General features: G+C 50.5%; 3 protein-coding genes across 6 annotated transcripts in view; 1 reads left to right on the forward strand and 2 right to left on the reverse strand.

Moving 5' to 3' along the window:
* Positions 1-93: 93 nt before the first annotated feature.
* On the reverse strand, positions 94-13787 carry LOC122366697 (vacuolar protein sorting-associated protein 52 homolog). Of its 3 annotated transcripts, none has more exons than XM_043339214.1 (13): positions 13640-13787; positions 12944-13062; positions 12436-12528; positions 11859-12034; positions 11449-11546; positions 11001-11154; positions 10716-10848; positions 10027-10368; positions 9629-9783; positions 4617-4704; positions 4075-4278; positions 3488-3665; positions 94-647 (listed from the first exon to the last, which is right to left on the reverse strand). In XM_043339214.1, the coding sequence occupies exons 2-13, from the start codon at positions 13040-13042 to the stop codon at positions 382-384; spliced, it is 1986 nt and encodes a 661-aa protein (XP_043195149.1). In that variant the 5' UTR covers positions 13043-13062; positions 13640-13787; the 3' UTR covers positions 94-381. The 3 variants fall into 3 exon arrangements, with proteins under 3 accessions (XP_043195149.1, XP_043195147.1, XP_043195150.1); XM_043339212.1 differs by having other exon boundaries at positions 13633-13736; XM_043339215.1 differs by having other exon boundaries at positions 13645-13674.
* Positions 4890-9320, forward strand: LOC122366699. The gene is made up of 2 exons (XM_043339216.1): positions 4890-6066; positions 8962-9320. The coding sequence occupies exons 1-2, from the start codon at positions 5194-5196 to the stop codon at positions 8977-8979; spliced, it is 891 nt and encodes a 296-aa protein (XP_043195151.1). The 5' UTR covers positions 4890-5193; the 3' UTR covers positions 8980-9320.
* A 607-nt stretch (positions 13788-14394) lies between the features above and the next one.
* The window catches only part of LOC122366694 (oxidation resistance protein 1-like), a 44409-nt gene continuing 35631 nt past the window's right edge, over positions 14395-23172 (reverse strand). For both annotated transcript variants that reach the window (XM_043339209.1, XM_043339210.1), the window contains exons 13-16: positions 17005-17155; positions 16231-16352; positions 15648-15817; positions 14395-15345 (exon numbers count right to left, since the gene is read on the reverse strand). In XM_043339209.1, the coding sequence (XP_043195144.1) occupies positions 15210-15345; positions 15648-15817; positions 16231-16352; positions 17005-17155 (579 nt within the window). In that variant the 3' untranslated portion in view covers positions 14395-15209. The remainder of the gene's footprint in view (positions 15346-15647; positions 15818-16230; positions 16353-17004; positions 17156-23172) is intronic.

The raw sequence follows: 23172 nt of genomic DNA on the forward strand, positions 1-23172 counted from the left end.
CGGCCACTAACTTAGTTTGACTATCAACAATCAGCCTTCAGAATTTATGAGACCCGGCCACTAACTTAGTTTGACTATCAAGAATCGCACTGCACAAACCACCTGTGTAATATATTACAGGAATGTTTCAAATGCGTATCACTAACAGGACACAAATATAGCTCTTATCACAATGCATCGACACAATAAATATAACCAGCATTACACTTGACTCATATATAATATAGGCGGAACACGCACATTGCACGAGCACACACCCCGATCCAACCACCCGACTCGGCTCACTTCACTGCCCCCCCTCCCCCCCCCCCCCACATACACACTGTGAGGTCCTCGTAGACCTCGCACACCAAGCCCCGGTCCCCGAGCCGCGGCCTCCGGCTAGAAGTTGGGCTTGTACTTCTTCACCTCCACCATGATGTGGTGGATGTTGATGGCCTCGCCGCGCGCCGGCAGGCTCTTCAGCACCTGCAGTCCGAGGATCTTGGTGAACCGGTTGTAGTAGAGGATGAGCTGTTTCAGTGCGTCCTGAAGAATGTTGGTGCCGTTGCGGAAGTTTGTGAACGACCGCATGATCTCGTTGTTGATCTCCTCCAGCGACTTTTTCCAGCCGGCGGAGAAGGAGCGGACCAGCTCGGTGATGCGGCCTGCGGCAGGGGGACAGTGCAGGGTCACTGACCTGTTGGCGGCGGTATTATTGTCAGTTTCAGGTGAACCTGGGACAGGGGACACGGTGGGGTCATTGACACGGTGGTGGGTATCCGTCGTATCACTATCGGTACCACTAGGTCAATCAAGGGGGCGCCTGGTAATATTCAAGCCGTGCGGTACAGCATAAAATCAGGCGTACAATAGTAGTGACACCTATCGGCTGAAACTGAAAACCGAAGTGCGTCACTAGCGGCATCTACAGCTTCGTTATCAGTCAGACGGCATTTATTTCTTGAAGATCGTATTAGCTCAAGACAAGCAGACAAAAAATTGTCAGTAGGGTAAGGACGGGTAAGAGTACGCGGGCGTAAGAGTACGCATCAGCTGTTTCGGTTGCTTCGCAACGCAGGTTTGTCGAGTTCATGAAGTGACATGAAGCCGCCAGTGCGTGCATGTCACCAACGGAACGTGGGCGTTGAGCGGCGACGCTGTTGAGTTTAAGGCGATGAATATTATTTTCGAGCGTTATGATATTATTATGATATGGTACAATAATTTTGATACTTGGCAGTTGAGATGAGGTACATTTCCGTGATTGTTGTGGGAAACTTGTGAGGTTATCTGGGGAAATACTGTACAGTGCAATATTCTGTTTGCGAAGTTTTGCACAACGTTTCGGGGTTGTTTTGTGCGCGAATTGCATGTACGGTAAGAGGACGCACTGTTCAGGAGGGTAAGAGTACGCAGAATTATACATTAAATCGAATATACAGAAATATATAATTATTAATCTATCGCTCAATGACGTTTGTTTTGTAGGTATATCATCAATGGAGCACTGTGATGCAGATGCGTACCCGAAATTCTTCCAAATACGAGTTATTCTCCTTTTTGATTGTGCATTTTTTTTTTTTTTTAGAAACACACGACATGATTATTTCCTGATTTATAGACTCGAAAGATTTATTTTATGTTTTTCTTTTTGGATACTAGAATGAACTTAAATGCCTTCTGAGTTTAAAGTTAAGCATTTGGACAGTGCAAGCTGCATAGGTGTGTGTTCATATGCTTGCGTACTCCACCCGCCTGGCGTGCGTACTCTTACACACCCCATATGGTAAGAGTACGCAAGTGCAACGGTTCAGAAAATGTCAGTTTTAGACCACTTCCATTTACGCTGAAGGATCGTTGCCCCATGGGTTGATGGCTAATTCAATGAACTTTAATATTCCCTATTTGCGATTTCTTTCCTTCAAATATTAAACAAATGAGAGCAAGAAATCCACTTAGTGCGTACTCTTATACGACTTCACCCTATAGACAACAAAATGATATTCAGGCTTCAGCATAGGTCAAAAAGGCTACACTCAGAACGCGTGGAATGCGCAATCAGCATCTCGGGGGCCCATTTGAGATTGGTAAGCACAGGGCACACTTTATAAAGCAATGAGGGCTTGACGCCTCTTCGGCAACATCAGCAGATGCGATGCAGTTATTTCTAACCACTAAAATGAAACTTACAAGCCGAGGACATTGCTAATGAATAACTTTTCTTTAACCCGCGCCCCACTGGGGTCTGCGTATAACACGCCCTACTGGGGGGGGGGGGGGGGGGGCTCTTCATAGTCCTAGCTCCTAACTCCTTCATCCTAACTCCGAAACTACTGAGCCGATCGTCAAAATTCAAACGGCATCTGATAGCCCCGGAAAAACTGTCGAACAAAACCTAATTTCATTGACCTCTCAAGGTCACCGATGACGTCACAGGTCAGGTCAAAGTAAAAATTATTAGCATTTTGGTTTATTCACATTTTGGGCTCTGGCCGCCGTCTTACAGGTCAGATCAGGCTCATTTTTGGTATACACTCTCGTGAACAGATGCTCTAGATACCCTGAGGGTACCAAAATTGTACTTTGATTTTCAGGTCAGGGTCACGTCATCACAGGTCACGGAAATATTATATCATGCGTCGGTCACGTGACACATGTTTTATGGTCCATTTAGGCCATATATTTCGAATTTGATGTCGTCTATGTCATTCGAGGTCATTTTGAGTCGAATTTTGCTTAGGTCAGTCACTTTCAGGTCACTTCCAGGTCAAATTTTAAAGTAAAAATTTTCAACAAAAAAGGTGTCTATCGGATGCAGTTTGAGCTCAGGAACACGATGGTGCTATTTATATTGGTGCACGATGTCAAATACGTACTGAAAAATTGATTTGAAAAATTATTAATTGAGTTTTTTTGCAATAATGCGTATAACTTGGCCATTTGTGAAGATATTTAGCTAAAACTTGCTAGAGTTAGTCATAAGCATGCGTTCTATCATACATATTCCGTTTTTTTTCGAAAAGTCAAAAACTTTTTGAAACAAAATATGAAAATATAAATTTTGAATTTTATTATATAAAATTTTCGAAATTTTCAAAATTTTGAAAAACCGAGATAGCAGTTTGATAGCGCAATCTATTTTGAGTCCTCTCATGCAGAGAAATTGGATCTAGCTTAAAAACTGAGCTCTTGGGAGCGATTGCCGTGGTTCAATGCTTTGCGTCGAAATCGGCCGAACATGACGTTACTCTGACGTCATTTCCGGCCGACTTATGGTAGCTACGAAGTTCATATTTTGACACAAGGTGTCAAATTGATGCAGCCGAAGGTGTTGAAAGTTTGGCGTCGATACGTCAAGCGGTTTGGAAGTTATTGCAGAAAAGCGGGAGGGGGGCTATGAATAGCCCCCCCCCCCCCCGCGGGTTAAATATCCACACAGCCCAGCTGAAATGCGTATCTCCTTCTCTCGCTCACCACTCCATCTCTCTGCCCCCCCTCTACTCACGCTCCTCTCTCTTCAGCGCCTCCGAGTCTCCGCGCTCCACCATGGCCTCGGCATCCCTGACGAACTGCATCAGGCCGCCAAAGTGGGGCGACAGCGTCTCCTCGACGTACTCGGCCGTGCGCACGGCCAGCAGCTCGCGGAACGTCTCAGATTCCTTACTGTTGTCCTTGGTGCGCTCCTGACGGACGATAGGGGTGGGTAAAGCGTGGGTGAGATGTTGGGGGCCGGGGAGGGGGTAATAGGACGGGACATACGAGGCATTGGACCAGGAGGGGCTGGAATAGTGGACGTTTGACATAGGCTGCTGGTTTACGTTACATAATTGCGCATGGAGAAAAGATGCGATCGTTCAGAAGCGTGCTACATTATATGACGGCCACCAAGAACGTGACCAGGCATTGCAATTACAATTTCGCTATCGCACTCTGCAGCTAAAAGCTATCTTAGTATTGGGGTAAAAATTCAATTAGACTCCTACGCTGCACCTCCAGCACTCCTGCCATTGTACGTTTGCAGGATACCTCTAAATTACTGACGTAACCGCATCGCCCCACCGCTCTACGTAGGCATCATCCCATGGTCTGTACCATGATGACGCCGAGCATCATGTCGTAGTTGTTGATGAGGAAGATGAGCTGCTCCTTCCTGCGTCGGAACTCTGCCGCCAGCCGCAGCACCAGGCTCTCCATCTCGGCCTGCAGCTGCGCCAGCAGCCGGTGCACCCGCTCCGAGGGGAACGACTCGTTGATGCCCACCAGCGCCGCCGAGAACTCGGCGTACCGACGCGTGATCTGGTCGTGAGAGGGGAGGGAGATATGAGAGATTTCATTATGTCGGTACATAACACCTTTGAATCGGATTGAACGGAATCTAATGCCAGAGTTAGCATCGTTTCACCAGCAAGGATAAATGCAACCGACACCACTTCCGCGTCCCAAATAGCAGTTTGCTAGCGGCTAGTCCCAGTATCGAATACCCCGAATGGTGTTCACCGAACCATGCGGCAGAGGCACTCGCCACGAGTCACACTGGTAGGTCGACAGCCCACGAAGTTATGCCGGCGGGAAAACTCACGAACAGTATGCCGCCAGTGTAACTCACGAAGAGTTACAGTAACGGTGTTACTCACGTAGTGAGGCCGGACGTCGATGGTTCCGATCTTGGACGGGTCACACTGGCGCACACTGGCAATGTTCAGCTCCATGATGTGACAGAACCTGACGGGATAGATGACGGTGTTAGTGAGGCTGTTACGAAACAGTCGACTAGCAGTTGGTATACCTGAATGATGTTAAGGAATGCCATTTTTGTAATGTTACGACACTAGGACGAAACAATGTCATAGAGTCCGACTACAATGCATCGTCCAATAAACCGAATATTATGAAATATCTACTGTATTGTACGGTGGATTGGTGTTAACTGTTACGTTTCACCGATCTCCGTAGGCCCTGACCGTACATATTACCGTAGCTGCGTTTATGATACGGGCCCCACCATACGGCTGCGTCTGCGCATGCGGGAGCCGGGAGGGTAGGCTGACCCGCATATTGCCTGAGGCTCAATGTGGACGAGCGTGTCGTGTGGACTGGTCTGTGGCAGTGACTGACTGGCGAGCGACCAATACAGGTTGACCTCTGAGCACGAGTGGTCTCTACACTGGCGACGAGGATTTGAACCGGCGCGGCGGGGCGACTTCTACGGCCATGGATGGGGCAGCGTCGGCCACCCTGCAGCTGGAGCCCTTCAACCCGGCGACGGACTCCTGGAGCCAGTGGGAGGAGCGTCTGCACTACTTCATCGAATGTAACGGCATTCAAGGCGAGAGCAGGAAACGCGCCACGCTGTTGACGGTATGTGGGAAAGAGGCCTTTTCGCTTATTTGTAGCTTGATAGCACCGTCTAAGACGTCTGAGAAGTCGTTTGATGAGCTTTTGCAAGTAATAAGGGAGCACAAAGAACCCAAACCATCTGTCATTGTGTCGCGATTCAAGTTCAACTCGTGTCAACGAACGGCAGGCCAATCCGTTGCTGATTTTGTTTCTGTGCTAAGGAAGGCTACCGAGCACTGCTGTTTTGGAGCCACGCTTGATGACAGACTCACTGAGCAGTTTGTTTGCGGCATCAGGGATCCTCGGATGCAGCGGCGGTTGCTGTCAGAATCCAGCCTGGACTTCAGCTCAGCACAGAGGATCTGCCTGGCGATAGAGGCTTCCAGCAGAGACGCTCACCTGATCTCCGGCACACCGGGTACAGTGCCGGCAGAGGTATGTGAGGTAAGGGCGCAAGGCCTGCCGTCAGGTCAGTCAGCTCGTCCAGGGGCTCGCTGTTGGCGTTGTGGCGGGAGGAGCCACTCACCTGATGTGTGTCGTTTTGCGTCGTACAAGTGTCACAACTGTTCGAAAGCTGGACATTTGGCTAAAATGTGCACAGTCAGAAAGACGACAGTCAGACCTCGGAGGCAGCAGGGCAGAGCAAACGCCGTTGAAGCAGATGAAGAATGGGAGGCGGACTACACGACAGATGTTGGCCGTGCAGAACAGGATGAAGAGATCTGCAGAACGGAAGCGGTCCATCGGGTGAGTGTACCTCCCATTTCTTGTCTGGTTCAGTTTCAAGGTACAGATGTAGATATGGAGATTGACACTGGTTCTAGCGTATCGTTGATTGGGCAGGATACGTTTGAACAGTTGAACAGAAAGCCTAAACTCAAAATGTGCTCATCTCGTTTGAAAACGTATACGGGTCAGTTCATACCATTGTTGGGAGAGTTTCAAACAGACGTGTGGTATGAAGGCAAACAGCACCGTGCCCTGACAGTTGTGGTGGTAAAAGATGCCAGGACTAACCTTCTAGGACGAGACTGGCTGGAGCACATCAACCTCAACTGGCGGGCCGTGCACGCCATTCGAACCAGTTCCTTGCAGGGCCTGAAGGAGAAGTATCGGCGCCTCTTTGAGCCGGGCCTGGGAGAGCTGAAGGGGGTAAAGGTACGTCTGGACATTGACCGTACTGTACCACCGAGGTTCTGCAAGGCCCGCTCTCTGCCCTATGTGTTCAAGGAGAAGGTGGAGGCCCAGCTCCAGAAGGACATCGACAGCGGCGTCCTGGAGGAAGTGCAGAACAGCAGCTGGGCGGCGCCCATTGTTCCGGTGCTGAAGAAAGACGGGAATGTCCGAGTCTGCGGCAACTTTAAGTTGACGGCCAACCGAGCGGTGAGGTTGGACAGATATCCATTGCCACAGGTCCCGGATCTGTTTGCAACGCTAGCGGGAGGTACCGTATTCTCGAAAATTGATCTGGCTTCGGCCTACAATCAGTTAGTTCTTCACGAGGACTCTCGAGACATCATGACCATCAACACCTCACGAGGTCTTCTCAGATTTTCGAGGCTCCCGTTCGGCATCAACAGTTCTGTGGGTATATTTCAGAGAGAGATTGAAAAGGTTCTCCAGTCCAGGGCATACCCAACGTCATTGTTTTCCTGGATGACGTTCTGGTGAGTGGAAAGACACAGGCCGAACACCTGACCACGCTGGAGAAGGTGTTTTCTAGGCTTGAAGACGCGGGTCTAAAAGCCAGAGCAGATAAGTGTAAGTTTTTGGTTCAGCAGGTTGAGTACCTGGGTCACGTGGTCAGCAGGCATGGAATTTCCCCGACTTCTGAGAAAACTGAAGCGATCAGGTCAGTGCCTGAACCTAGGAACGTGTCTGAGCTGAAGAGCTTTCTTGGGTTGTTGACTTACTACTCCAGGTACTTACCAGCGCGCGCTCAGAGGCTGGCTGCGCTGTACGACCTTCTCAAGAAGGACAAGGACTGGATATGGGGACCAGAACAGCGGAAAAGCTTCCACTGGGCCCAGAGTGTCCTTACCTCGGACTCTGTTCTAGCTCACTTCGATGCGGCGAAGGAGCAAGTGCTGGTCTGTGACGCATCGTCTCGAGGCATTGGAGCGGTACTGGCTCAGCGTGAAGCGGATGGAGCTGAGCGTCCTGTCGGGTACGTGTCAAGGAGTCTGACCTCTTCAGAGCAGAAGTATTCTCAGTTGGAGAGGGAAGCTCTCGCGATCGTTTTCGCGGTAGAAAAGTTCAATCAATACTTGCTGGGTAATAAGTTCATACTGGTCACGGATCACAAGCCGCTGGTAGTTTTGTTTGGAGAAAACAAAGACATTCCGGCTATGGCGTCTGCTCGCATTCGTAGGTGGGCATTGAAGTTGTCTGCGTACCAGTATGCCATCCAATTTAGGCGCACGGAAGACATGGGTAACGCGGACGCCCTCAGCAGGCTTCCCCTGCCAGTTGCAGATGGCTCTGGCCAGGAAGATCTGGTGCTGCTGATTGAGGATGCTGTATTTGATGCTAAGCAAGTAGCACGTTTGACAGCTCGTGACCCCGTTCTTTCCAGAGTAATGAACCTGGTGCAGAAGGGCGGGTGGCCCGAGATAGCTGACCCGGCATTGAAACCGTTTTCAGAGAAACGCTGGGAGCTGTCTGTGTGTGCAGGCGTGCTGCTGTGGGGGCACAGGGTCGTGATACCACAGAAGGGCCGCCAGTCTGTGATTTCAGAGCTGCATTCTGCCCATCCAGGGATCGGCCGGATGAAATCACTGGCAAGGAGCTGCGTCTGGTGGCCCCAGATTGACGGTGACCTGGAAATGGCGGTCAGACGATGTTCTGCGTGTCAGGAGAGTCGTCCGACCCCTCATCGGGCTGACCTGAGTATGTGGCCCTGGCCGAGACGCCCATGGTCAAGGGTTCATGTGGATTTTGCGGAACCAATCAAAGGCAAGTACATTTTTGTGGTAGTGGACGCCTATTCAAAGTGGGTTGAGGCTGAGCCGTGCTCAAGTGTGAGTTCGCAAGCAGCCATGGTCAAATTGCGACGTATGTTTGCAAGATGGGGCTTGCCTGACATGCTCTGCTCTGATAATGCTACAACGTTTACCTCACAGGATTTTCAGCAGTTCCTGGCGGCTAATGGGGTTCAACATAGAACGATAGAGCCACGTCACAGTCAAGGCAACGGGCTAGCAGAGCGGGCAGTTCGTGACGTTAAGCAGGCTCTTAAGCGCAGTGGAGATGGGAACTGGGAGACTGTGTTGGCTGAGTGGTTGCTGTATCAGAGGAAAATCCCTCACTCAACTACGTCTGTGTCACCCTCAGAGCTGATGCTGGGACGAGTGATCCGGAGCCGGCTAGACCTTCTTCATCCTGACCTGCAGAGCCGTGTTCAGCGGAAGCAGCTGCAGCAGAAGCTGAATCATGACCCTGCTGTACCCCGAGTGTTACAGCTGAACATCGGGGATGCGATATATGCTCGCAATTATGGTGTGGGACCCACGTGGATATCAGGTGTAGTTGTGGGTATAGATGGATCGCAGTCATATGTGGTCAAATTAGAGGATGGTAGGATCTGGCGTCGTCATCAGGATCAGTTGATGCGGAAAACTGACGCAAACTATCCCGTCACAGGACCTGCTGCTGATGTAGCTGCTCACGAGCAGCTCAGCCCGTCGGAGCAGCTGACGGCCGCGCCGGCTGCCGAGGCCGTCTGCACTGGTCTGCCCACCGTACCGGAGACCGGTGGCCCTGACACCGGTGGCTCGCTGACGGCTGCGGCGACGCAGCCGACGGGAGGGTCCTCGACGGGGCCCGGCACGAAGGATCTGCCCGCGATGCCTCTGCCATCTGAGCCAGCTCTTCCGAAGTCTGTGCCTGCATCGGCTACGGAGATGGCTCCGCGAAGATCATCTCGCGTGCGGAAACAAACTGAGTTTTTCCAGGCGTAACGTGTGTTTTCGTTATCTAAACTTATTTGTTAAAGGGAGGAGAGTGTATTGTATGGTGGATTGGTGTTAACTGTTACGTTTCACCGATCTCCGTAGGCCCTGACCGTACATATTACCGTAGCTGCGTTTATGATACGGGCCCCACCATACGGCTGCGTCTGCGCATGCGGGAGCCGGGAGGGTAGGCTGACCCGCATATTGCCTGAGGCTCAATGTGGACGAGCGTGTCGTGTGGACTGGTCTGTGGCAGTGACTGACTGGCGAGCGACCAATACAGGTTGACCTCTGAGCACGAGTGGTCTCTACATCTACATAACCACAGGCTTTAACAGCTGAGCATGATCCCTTACTTAGGCCAGAGCATGTTGAGCAGCATGTCCCAGTACTTGTCGAGCGCTGGCACGGCCCGCTTGTGGCACATGAGCTGGTAGCGCAGCACCAGGTGAATGCACAGGAACAGCGCGATACTGTCGTGGCACTCGGTCACCGTCGCGTCCACCGATTTCTGCCGGAAAACACGGCACGAATTACTGTCGAATACTGTATAAGTTTGAAGTAGCTGGAATTAATCTATTTCCAACGTGTAATTATCGTTTTTTTAAACATTCATAGTGTCTAGGAACTCCAAAAATAAATGACGTTGCACAACATTTAAATATGCTTCAATGAAAACAAATTATTACAGGTCAGACTGTCACATGAACACATTTCTTCACTAGATCCAACCCAAATCGCCCCGAGCTCTTACCGCGCAGCTGTGTAGAGTCTTCCCCATCACGGAGGCGAACAAATCCTGCGCCGCGTTGCCGTGCACCATGAAAAACTCTGTGAGGAAGAGGTACTCGCGGCAGGCGTTGTCCACCAGCGCGTACTGTATGCTGCGGAACAGGCTCTCGAGTGGGTAGTGGGCGTCTGCCTTGTGCGCGGCGTGCGGAACCAGCACGGCCGCCTCTAGGGCGTTCAGTACCTCCCCGCGCGAGCCCACAGAGAATACCGTGGACCGGTTACGGAGCGAGGGCTTGCCGAACAGCGAGCGGGAGGCTGCCTCGTCGGCCGCCAGCAGGTCGTCCTTGGTCGGACCCTCCTCGAACTGGCGGATAAAAAAGAAAGTAGTGGGCATGCAGTGAAACCATCCGCATAACACAACGGAACAGGATGGGTATTACCAGCGCTCCATGAAATGTTAGGTCATAATGTTACTTCTCAAGCAGGAAAATACATTATATTCATAAAAAACGCGTGAACTCTGAGGACTTCATCTCTCAGGGTTCCTGCATCGAAAGAAAAGTATCGATTGAGTCTGAGGGGCGAGGGCCTCATCCTTCAGGATTTCTGTATCGAAAGAAAAGTATCAATTGAGGTCAAGCATAAAAACTGCACATACAATCCTAACGAAGCCTACATTTTACAAACCTCCACCACTACAGCTGCACTCACCTGCAGTTTCATGAGCCGTGTGGAGTAGGACTTGAAGTAGCTGAAGTACACCTTGCTCATGGTCTCGATGTAGTCGTCTCGGATCTCCCGCGCCACTTCCCGCTCGTTAGCCACCAGAAACTTGTAGAAGAACCTGCAGAAAATGAACGTGTAGGAGGTGTGCGTACTGCGAATAAGGAGTGGAATTAGGTAGGTAGAATCCATTACTTTGTATTACGTTAGACAACGCCAGTAAAAATGAAAACCAAGAAAAAAAGTTCGCATTTACGGCTTCGCCGTACATACTTGTGTTTTAGCATGGCGTTTTGCGGAACCTGGAAGTTGGTCATCGGTTTTCTGAACTGCTGCACTTTCTGCAGGAGGTACTCGCGGATTTTGGCGATGGCTTTGATCTTCAGCTTCTCCAGAACGCCACTGACATCGTGGCACGACTTCGCCTCTGGGAAAGACAAAGAAAGTCAAAGTGAGTTGACAAGTAAGCATCCACTTCATATGCACCATTAACATCATTCAAAATCGCAATGGTCATCAATGATGTTGCCGGAAGTTGGCGTACTATATAGTAAAGTGAACCTGCAAGCGATTGACAGCTTATGTCTAATGTCCTACATGAAAATCTTATCGGGAAACCTGAAGACAACTAAACTTAAACAAGTAATATGTCAAACAAGTCAAAGTAATGGCCAATGAAAAGTGGATCCCACATATGCAAATACTAAACCCTTTGACTAACCTCTGAAGCTCTGCTCTTTGACAAAGCTCAGTTTGTGATCGAGAGTGAAGAGCTGCTCCAGAAACTCCCTCTCAGTGACGGGAGTTTCCAGTATGTGCCTGGAACAATGCAAGCACAGACTAAAACACACCGATCGATCGCAGTATCTCATTTCACAAGTTCATAGCGCCATTGTAGTAAGGTTCCCGGTACGACAGAATAGTAAGAAGATCGCATCATCTATTTCGGTACTATACACTCTCGTGGCATTCCCATATTGCTCTCTCCCTAAGGCCCCAAACATTCAGATTTCAAATTTCAGCAGCCACGAGAGCAGCAGCATATTCTATAGCGTATTATCGGCTCCGCGAAACCGAAAACCATTCCGCACGTCACTACCTCCACGATGACGACACCACCCGGCCACTCACCGTATCATGGCCTCGGGCACGGTCATATCGTCCACGAACTGGCTGAGCTGGCCGCGCACCGCCTGCCGGTTCTTGAGGCGCAGGTTCATGTCGACCGACTGCTGCTGCAGGTGGACTATCTCCGAGCTGATGCTGCCCAGATCTGACTGGAAGGTCTGCAGCATTGACTCCATACGCTGGCGACGGACGGTAAGAATTCAGTGAGGGTGGGAGCATGACTGGGTTAGACAGACAAAATGAAACGGAATTATTACCTGCATTGCTATTGCCTAAAACTTCATTAATACAAAAATATGCTGGACATGTTGAAGTTATAAAGCCAATGATGGAATAAATTACAGGTCACACTGCACACCTCTCTCTCGGCCTGCTCATCACTGCTAACGGCCGTGGCAGCCGACACGACGTTGGGGGGCCATGGGCAGGACCACATTCATTTATCCTGTTATGTTACCAGGTGGTGATGCCCCCAGTTAAACATCAGCTTTTGCACCACCTAGACTGTATGCTCACTTCCATCCTATGTTTAGTAAACACGTTTTGTTGTTTGTTATTGCTAGACTATTCGGTTACTCACATCCAGAATTTCATCACAAGCTGTGATCTGGCCATGAAGTTCAGTGATATTTCTGCTCTCTTTGATGTAGTCCTGAATAGATGCATTTTCCACCTAAAACAAAATAGGATTTTTGCTGTAAATATTGATCACACATTACAAGCATTATTTTCAATTATCTATGGGAGTTTAAGCGACGCTTTGAAAACAGAGAACCATAACAATAATTCCATCAAGTTCATGACATGCATGATTTATGTTCAGTTAGCTTCTGGAGCCCAATCACATCATAAACTTATTTACTGTTACAAATAAGATAGTCTTTGGCTCAACATAGCAATATTACACAAATATTTCAAAGTGAATCAAAACATCTTTTAAATAGGGACCACTTTGAGCAATCTACATTCACGGACATATCCAATTACTGAGCCAAGGTCCAAGTGTCTGATTGTCTTTATTTCAGCTACAAAAGTGTTGGTTTTTAGCATCTAGAAAATCATTTTCATTTATTTCTCATTCTCATCACCTGTCTCAGTTTTTGCTCCACTTCAGTAGAGTACTGACGTAGGTCGATGCCACTTTCTAAGGCTTCCTTTAATGCAGCATTGTTGATCTCATCCTCCATCTTGCTAACTAGTCTTTGCTCTGCAAAATAATGTAAGCATAGTAACATACCTTAGTGACAATAAATAGATACCTTCTTTTTTGGAACTTGTCTATTAAGAAATACAATCAATCAATGACATAACTAAACATCAACATTTTATCTAGGATGCCTTGAAATATCAGGAGGAAATTGCACCAGTTGTTTTTGCTGGGTTCGTTTAAGAAGCTGTAGAAGCTGTCAAACACCAGCAAGCTGGCAGCCTGCTAAAAAAAAATATGAGCGAACGTCACTTATAAGCTCGGAACCTTCCATACAACCCATTAAAAAGCAGCTCCTACACTGACACAAGTGATAAGCAGATGTAGCATTAAGAGATAAAGTACATGTTAAGTATATGATAATAAAATGGCATCAAAGTTTATAAAAATGCATCTTATGTTTGCATTAGAAATGTGGATAAATAGCCATTTAACTTCAATCTGGGCTATCACTTATGTTTCAGTATTTCGATTTTAAGCCCATATCTTTTGATCTTTGCACAATGCACATAGATATCCTAGATTCACTTTTCGTTCGTCATACACTCGGTAAATGCAAAAATACCATACCAATCACCTGACCACCGAGCTCGATGCCGAAAATAGTAAATAATTTCAATCCAGACACAGAAAAGGAATAAGTGAATAGACAATAAGTGTTCGACTGTGAGGTAGGCGCTGAGAATGTTACTAATGTACGCGCTTCATTTCACAAGCAATATCAAATTACTAGGCAACTCGCAGCATAAACGCATAAATTAGCTGTTCAGGGCAAAAAAGAACAAAAGTATCGAAACGGTTATTTGCCTACTTGCGCCAGATAGAGAAACATGTTACGCTGCTACAAGATGCTACCAAATGAAGTTTTCCTTTCTTTATGCTGCTGAGATTCGCAAGCATCGCAAGGTTCGCAAGGACTTCGATTGAACTGCCAAAGGGCGAAAAATGAGCGTTATATTATATTAGTTGTTTTGCTGCTTTGACAATATTTCCTCAGTTAGTTGTTTCTACAGTATCAAAAATAACGAACAGCCAAGCAGTCATTTTTTCCCCTGATATCGCATAGCAGAGCAGATTCTGTCGTTTTTGGGAAAGGAACAAACTACTCGTTCCCTTTCCGTTCAAATTATACTTGGAAGTTATAGCAAGCAATGTATGCCATATCTGGTCTGCGCTGTTTGTTAATTTGTCATGCCATCAACATTTCTTGGTGTGACATTGATAATACTATAGAAGCATTAAATAAATACAAATGAACCTCGGCCCTCGGGACGGATCACGTGTTCGGGCCCGTTACCAACATACAATGAACAGGCTCCAGTAACAATCTCCTCAAACACTGTCCGTTTATTTACAATTGAACATATCTTAACCAGCAGCGTAGCATACAGTGCACATTCAGTAGTAAAAGACGGTGACGATGTGAAAGTACAGACATAAAACAACGGGAAATCGGACCGGCCGGCCCTGGCACACCAGAAGCACGAGCCGGCGGCGTTGGAATGACCAAACCATAGCTTGGTGGATACGGTCGAGATGGATACACACAAAGAGCTGGCGATTATTACACATTCGACGTAACGCAGCTGTGACGCGTGGTTTCTGGCCCTAAGGCGAAAGACTGCACCCTCCGTACATTGGGCGGGACAGATTATCGCCATACAAACACACGATACACAGGAGACTCACAGCCTGAAGAATTCCACACGTCACCACTGCTCACATTAAATTACACACGACAGCACACACTGACACATTGTAGAAAGGCTGCGACGCAACTGTCTTTTCGTGTGACGGTCGGCTCACTAGGCCCAGTTCGCTTTGTGAAGTCACCCCAGCGACACACGGCGTCACCTGTGCCGTGTGACGCCGACTCGCTTTTGACGCCGCCATCTTGACACAGTCTTCGAACACCAGTCTGCCACTCTCAGCGGCTTTGAAAAGACCACCGGAGCGCTCACTCGGGTTCCAGTGTCACTGGGTTGCCCGTCCCTGCAGTGTCCTGCACTGCGCCGAGAGCAGGCTCCGTCGCTCCGTCCGTACGGGGGAGACAGGCCGTACTCCGTCCGTACGGGAGAGACGGCCGTACTCCGTCCGTACGGGACGACAGGCAGCAGTGAAATGCTGATGTCTGTCGAAGAGGCGGCTCAGCCCAGCGCCCACAGCTCCACGGCGGTGATGAAGAACTCCTTGCCGACCGTGAGCGGGTCGTTGTTGTAGGTTTGACACGGCTCTGTGATGCCTCGCGCCAGGTCCTCGTCTACGTAGAGACCTGCGCGACCACTGCGGGCAGAACGATACACAGATGTCAGTCAGGCGCGTACTCGAGAGTCGAGAGGTCAGTCATGGAAGAGCTCGATATAACACAGCTTTCCACAGAAACATGTCTTACAGCCTTCCTACCATAACTCCAATCACCGCATATCTGAATCCCCCCCCCCCCACTCAAACCACTGAACCTGAAACCATTGAGACCGACCCGCCAAACCACTAAACTTAAACCACTGAGGCACCTGCTAAACCACAGAGCCCCAAACCACTGGGCAACCACAGTCTACCTTCCCCTGCGCTCATACTCCACTCACTCTCCAGAGCCGAACTCGAGGCAGTCGGTCGATCCCCTGGCGAAGTACTGGTTCTCGCCGGACCAGCGGTACACGCGGAACTGGGGCCGCAGCGTAAACAGGAACGATTCGCCGGTGCCGTAGTAGTGTTTGCCGAACCGGATCGGATCGGTGCAGACCGCACCAAACACCTGAGGAAGACAACACAACAGTGTGTTAGTGGTGAGAATACAACAGTGTGATAGTGGTGAGAATTATACAGCTGGGTGTTAGCGGTGAGACCGCGTGTCTAATTATGGTAGAAGTTTGGCAACTTGAGTTAGGCGAGCTGTACTAAAACGGGTTTCCCAAACAGCTGAATGGACTGTGGCGAAATCACAATCCTCGACTTTGAGCTGAACAGGGTTTAGCACGTGACCTAGATCACCCAGTTTTAACCAGATTAAAGGGCTTTATTGGAGACTACCCGTCTGAGCCGACGATCGGTCACATGATTCAAATCACAATACTGAAAAGCACTGCAGTTCACACCGAAGCACACTGGCCGCCCATCCAGCCTGTGTCTCCTTTACTGGCTGAGACAATTCCCCGCAGACAAACTCACGCTATCGGATGCATCCTTGACTACCATCAGCATGGGGCAGTCAAACTCGACGGCCTGCCGGTAGAGCGACTTCAGACTGAAGCCGTGCTCGGAGGCGCTATACACCAGCTGCCACGGGTGACCTGAAACAAACGCCAACTCGGGGTTATACACACATCGAGAACAAGACGCTACGTTCACCGTGCAGCGACAGGGCTAGTTGAGGATGATTAGCAGCGGCCCCACGGTGACGTCAAGGATCATTGCGCCCTGCAAGGTCGATTGCTGCTGCTACAGTGTAATTGGATGAGCTCACTTAATACGTGACAGCTAATAGTGACCTTGGTTCGGTCATGAACCTCGCTCATTTAAAAATTAAACCGCACTTCCTTAATTAAAAATGCAAAGACAGTAGCTATCACATAGTCATGCTTGTCATCAGACAATGTATTGGCGAACGGCCAATGTGACAGGCGATAGTCGTACGACAAGGACGTCTCGGATTTTTGCTAACTGTCCGGTTCCTGAAAACGGTGACGTTTCTTTTATCAACTGCCTGTGGTACGCATCGCAAGGCCAGCCAGCCATGCCGTTCACTTCCATTGTGTGCTGTAGTTTCAGTGTCCGTTAAACTTCAATCCAGCGTGTCCGATTCACTCGCTAACCTAACCGGCCTACTGTCTCATTTAGCGAATAGCTATTCATACATAATAACCAGCACACATCATCTTTCGCTCCTCCATCTTTCGCACTCTCTTCTCTCCCGCTCCCGTTCCATTCCCCTCCCGTCCTCACCTTCCACTCGGGCGGGCAGGTGTCGCTGCAGGCACAGTCTCGCCTCGTCCGTCAGCAGCTCTGTGTTACCGATCAGCTCCGGAAGGAAGGCCGCGTCCAGCGGCGAGGGTGGTGCTGCCGGCTGGGCAGGTCCGTCAGTCGGCTCTCCAGCCTGTCAGCGAAACATGATGTTAATGACAGAAGGCGTAAAGACAGACTGCTGTAATGAGATGACGGCCTAATGAAAGACTGCTGAGCGCGGGGGAAGGAGCTGTCAGGTGCAGGAAGGCGCTCGGCAGTCCTGCTGAGCGCGGGGGAAGGAGCTGTCAGGTGCCTGTCGGCTCTCGGCAGTCCGCCGCTGCCTCTGACTCATCGGCCGGCATCGGCGCATTGATATGAGGCTGGGGCGGCGACAGAACGCAAAAACACGCACCCCGCACGCACCGAGGCTGCAACGCAATCCTATGCCAGGCAGCGCCAGGCGACGTAAGCACGTGAGCACGCGTGCATGCACGCCCGAGAGAGGCGGCCCTGAAGAACGCTGATGGTCAGAAGCGACGGTGTGCATATCGATGATGGTTTCCCAGTCTGACCCTGATGGGGCAGACCAACCATATTCGGCAATCTTATCCACCACAGCACGGCCATACGTGTTTACGTGTTACGATGAAGGAATACAAAACACCGCGATAATTGTAAGCAGCGGACTGGTTTCTTACGCCGCCGTGAGCACAAGGCTGTGCCAGGCTCGGTGCCAGGTGCCTAAAGTCGCATACCGGAGTGACTGGTATCATTAGGGGCACACCCGTCAACTCAGCCGAGACTATAATGTGGCATAAGCGCACGGATTTTATTTTACTCATTACTTGCCATTCTTGTTCATCGTGGAGTGTGCGAGAGAAGTAACGGCAGACACATGCCTAGGGACTTAGAGGAATTCCCAACACTACTCGGGATTGTGCTCAGCAGCGAGCACTAGGTTTTTTTTTGTAGGGATAAGATGTTCTTTACGGAAGATCACTTGACAAGTTGGCATTTAGACGGCTTAACTCCAACCTTATGATAGATGCCACCGCATTTCAAATGTGCAGCCGAGTGGAGAGTGGAGACATCCCTAAAAGGCAAAACAAACAAGCCGAGCATCAATGCTCAGAAATCAAGCTGAAACAGATGTCAGATGAATACCATATTTAATCTGTCAACGGCTAGCTTGTTTTTTTTTTCTTCGGAGAAGCGAGATCATGAATAATGAAACAATCTGGTGGCAGGCCACTACCTTGCACAAACTCCCGGAAAAGCTAAGCACCGGGTGCGGCATCGTAGTAGCGTAATAATCCACAGAAATACTGCCTATTTATTCCATGCCCAGACAGTCATGGAAAAGAGGATCACCACCGGGTGAGAAGCGTGCGAAACCGTGCCACGTGGATGGCGTGTGACGCGAAAATCGGCCGGGCCGACCTGTGCCGTGAGCCGTGACGCAATGTCTCGCGGTGGAGCACCAAATAGAAGGTCGGGCCCGGAGGCGGAAAATGTGAAACTTACGGCCGCAGCGGGAGAACGGGACGGGCTCGAGCAGAATCTGCAAGTCACCAGAAAGGATAGCTTTCTACATACCGGCCGGTAGTGAAAATGCATATGTAGATATGCACTTGCAATATTCTGCAGGATGAGTTCATCAACCTTTTTAAAATAAAATCAAAGACAATGAATCAGAAAGATCGATTGGACGCTCATCTCACCATGACAGTGATGCTAATTCATGGTCATGGACAAATCGTATCGCTAATCCGGCTTCCAGCTGCCTACCTCAACCGTCAACGACAGCATGTCGGCACCCGTCACCGAGCGTCAACACCTGCAAACATCACCGACGTGCGTCACACGTCCAGCAGCCACCGCTCCCCAACCGCCGAGGTAATAAATAGCCCCACAACTCGGCGGCTAATCCCATCAAATCTGGCCAAAACGTCCACAGAGCCGGCGTCATGGAGCTCTCGGCGCCGGCGGACAAACAGGGGTGGTGTCACCGGGTGCCTGGCCCGCTGCCGCCGCCGCGGGTCCCTGGCCGTTACCCGGCCTTGCCGTGTGTTGGCCAAGACGAACGGCGGCCACAGAGCCCAGTGAGAGCGCCACAAACGAGAACCGAGCGCGGTCCAACGAGCCTCTTGTCGTAACGCAACCTTGGCGCCGTTCATTGTGGCTAGCCGGCCGTAGCAAAGTGACGTTTAAGCTATTCGCTCGTTGCAGATTTGACGTTTACACGACGCATTTTGCGCGAGATTTCCGGCACTTTGGCTCGCCGAACGGGCGAAACTAGCTGGGCGGGTCGCCATCCTGTTCTCCATTGCACCACCCGAGGTCCGTGCGATTCTAATTCCACTCCCTCTCCGCATTCCTCCCCCATACTCTCACGGCGGCCTTAACATGCCGTTCTATACCTCCCGATCGCTGCACAGCCCTCAGTTGCCACCCGCCCCCGCTGATACACATCACGGCACACCGTCCAATCTATCGTGCGATCTGACCATCTGTTGGAGCGATAGTTGCACCCCCGACAGTCGCACACCGTGCACGGCACAGGGCGACACGGTCGACAAGGCACGGACAGCCGGGAGCGGCACCGGGCGGCACCACACCGCGCCCAACGGACCATCGTCCACGGGCCACAGTCAGCTGGGGTCACACGGGAGACAGACACTGCAGGACTGCGGAGTCGATGGATTTTTGGAGACTCCGACTCCGACTCCGGCTTTTAAAAACCAACTCAGACTCTGACTTCGGTCACGACTGTCGACTACGAGCGACTCCGACTCCGCAGCCCTGACAGACAGACAGACAGACAGACAGACAGAGTGTCGTACTACCGTGGATCCGTTGGTCACGCCGCGCGGCACCGGGTGGTACCGAACTCCTCCGGAGTGCACCTCCGCCGCCGGGCGGGCCAGCCCAGACAGACGCGCCTATCCCAGGTGACAGACCCGACTCTAGGGCCGGCGAACCGGACACCGGACGCCCAGTCGGTCGGATTTCCCATTTTGTGCAGCCCCACCTCGGCGCGGCCTGGGTTTCCTCATTTAAATCTCTTATCCGTCTGCGTTCTTTACGTTGCATAATCTCTCAAACAACTCGCATTACTACATTGTGATCCTCACGTCAGCCTCCCCCTGGCTGTCTTTCCCCCGCCGCCGGGTCGCACCGTCCCATTTCGGTGGCCCACATATCTGCACAGAGCGCCTGCCTGGCCCGGAGGCGCGGCATTCGGCAGGCGTGCCTACCGGTACCGTACGCGGCCCGCCTGCAGGCGGGACGCTGCAGGTAACGGCTGGAAACCGAGCGACGTCCGGTCTGCAGGCTGGACCGCCCGGCACCGAGGGAGGGACGAGGAGACTGGGAGAGATGTGGGGAGAGACGGGGAGAGACGGGGAGAGACGGGGAGAGATGTGGGGAGCCCAGGGAGCGCCAGGAATGCATCGTGGGCGCAGTGGAAGGGCTGGGACGGCCACCAATCTCAGCTGGATTTTCCGTGAAGAGCCGAATGATACACCGCTAGGTGGTAGGTGGGTGGCGGGGGAGAAAGGCGAAATATTGGAAGGATTCATCAGAGATGCGAAAGACTATGGGACGGCGCCGCACGAAGGCGTATTCGTCACTTGTGGGAACAGCGCTCTTCCGCAATTTTATTTAATTAGCTGTCGCATTTACCTCTTTATATGACGCATTAAAAAGATATATATCATCGGAACAGGTAGAACAACTCTGTAATCTGCCGTGTCTGTGACAATCTGGATAGTGCAGACTGCAGAGTTCTTACTCAGCAGCGAACAAGTCACATTGACTCCCACGTCCCATATGATGAGCAGTGAGCACGCATATCAAATACCCACTTTGATTATCCTTTATGACATTTAAGGTCATCCAGAGCACATGCATAACCATGTCATCCCTGATGAGGACATCAGGGATCCCGCGGACGGTTGCATCACACCTGCACGTCGCGGCCTCGCCGGCAGTCTCGTGACCGTCCCGGAAGGGCCCTGGGCTGGTTGCAGGCGCGCGCGCTCGCCGTGTTCCGTGTACAGAGGAGGCACGGTCGCACCTTCCGGCTCGGTGGCCTAGTGGCGCTGCCGGGGACGGCGCCACTCGCAGGTGGAGCGCACGGCGCGACCCTGACCCGGCCGCCGTGCCAGCCGGACGGACGCGCTGCCGGCGGGGGAGGCGAGACTGGCGGCGCCGTCTGCGTAACACGCCGCTACGTGTGCACTGTGCAGTCCGGCGGTGCGGGAAGGAGAGGAGAGAAAGTGCAGCAGAGGGGCGGTCGTGCCGACGGCGCGCTTTCTAGCACATTGTTCAAGGTGTGAGGGGAACGGTTAGAATACGGCGCGAGGATTATGAATGGGACTTTTGGGGTCCGAACATGATGTAATCACCATGTATGTACAGGATACCAAAGTGACAATAGTCTTTTTACTTAGGGAATTCTATAAATCACAGTCTCTCGAGCATTTCCGAAGAACATCTCTGCAGCCTTTACTAGAAAGTAGAAATGACACGGAACTCCACTGAACTTTAGGACTGGCCCAGGCGGAGACCCATAATCTGAGACTTACGGTATCTGAAGCTGTGGTTTGAGTTCCTGTTGGATCGTTGAAAATAAGCTTTGCGGAGCGTGAAATCCCTATCATCCAACGAAGAACTCGATTTGTTCTACTCAAAGCTAGGTCAGGGTCAGGGTCAAAGCTTATATGTAACGAACATATGCAATGAGAGGACAGAAAGCAAGCCAGCAATTGCACCCAGTGATATCGACCTACGCGAGCATATGTTTAGGCGGCGAATTAGCTGCTTACTTCTGGTGCAATATAGGGAACACGTCAAATTCAGAACGAAAAAGCTGAACGCCCAAAACAATATGCCCTTCAATAAAACAGGTCTCAATCTTCAAGGATTTTTGCTTAGAAATATCAATATCGCATTTTCAAGGGCTAGTGAAAACCGATGAGCCTACATTTTGTGCGACACAATAATTTTACATATCGGGTATATCAATTGTATCAGATCTTTCACAAAAAGAGCGACAGCTTTCAAACCACCGACGCATGTCAACAAAATAGGCATTCCTCGGAAGCTCTCGACCTATCAAAAGGTTTATGATTTATTCAGAGCCTGTACGGTAAATAATGGCAACCGGACATGTCATCAATCCTCTGCAACATACAATTTGAAATTCAGATCGGAGGTGACCGGTCAGGGCGGCTGTTGGCCACACAGTGGACTGAAGACTTGAGCAGCAGTATCAGATCGGGTCGCTGAGCACGGCACCCACACTGCGCTGGCCATAACACGACCGTTCTAGGAACTGACCGAATCTGTTCCATGAATGTGACGTCAAGGAAGTGTTATTTTTACCGCAGCTCCGCGTGAGCATGGCAAATGTGCATTACAACGGGCTACAATAAAATACAAAGCTTAAAACAGCAAGTCCGTTTGCAAAAACATTTCTTGCTTGCGGTTATCTTCAGTAATTGACTGAGAAATCGAAAAAAGCAAAACCGAAGGACGGGTAAAATAATTATTTATTTAGAACGACAGTGTTGATGAAATATCTTTTTAGTTCATCTGTGCTTAGTTAGCAAATAGCCAGCACCACTAAGTCTTGCAGCAGATTTCGATATGGCGAAATAATATCACTCTGTGAATACATTACGTAAAATTGAGTCATGAAGCTATCATCGTAAGGTGAGAGTTTACGACATGCTGCGCGGGAAGCCTCTGATGCATTGCGGCGCAGCAGAACGCTAGGCGGCAGCCGATTTCTAAACGCCTGATTGGTAGACTGCCCCGCAAGGCATATGTGTAGTGCGGCACAGCCTACCACGCAGGCAGAAAGCCTGGCGGCGCAGACCAGCCGCATAGTGCCCAAAACAATAACAAATCTCGCCTCCGATTGCGTTACACCGTGTCCTTGGTGTTTGCGAAGTCCGGTGGCGTCTGCAGGCGCCTACTCGGGCCGCTCGCAGACAACAAAGGGACTAAAGCGAGGATAACAATGGATCAGAGTGAGGAGATACACGCGTCTGTTGGCTAATGCGTGGCCATTGCGACAGCGCCCCGTTTGTAAGGCGGGCAGGTTTAGGTAAAAACAGACCCTGACCGGGCAGACTGGCTGATAGGTAAATGCAAAGGAAA

The sequence above is a fragment of the Amphibalanus amphitrite genome, unplaced genomic scaffold (genome assembly GCF_019059575.1).
Source record: "Amphibalanus amphitrite isolate SeventyFive unplaced genomic scaffold, NRLGWU_Aamphi_draft 000825F_arrow, whole genome shotgun sequence".
NCBI classification, from domain to species: Eukaryota; Metazoa; Arthropoda; class Thecostraca; order Balanomorpha; family Balanidae; genus Amphibalanus; species Amphibalanus amphitrite.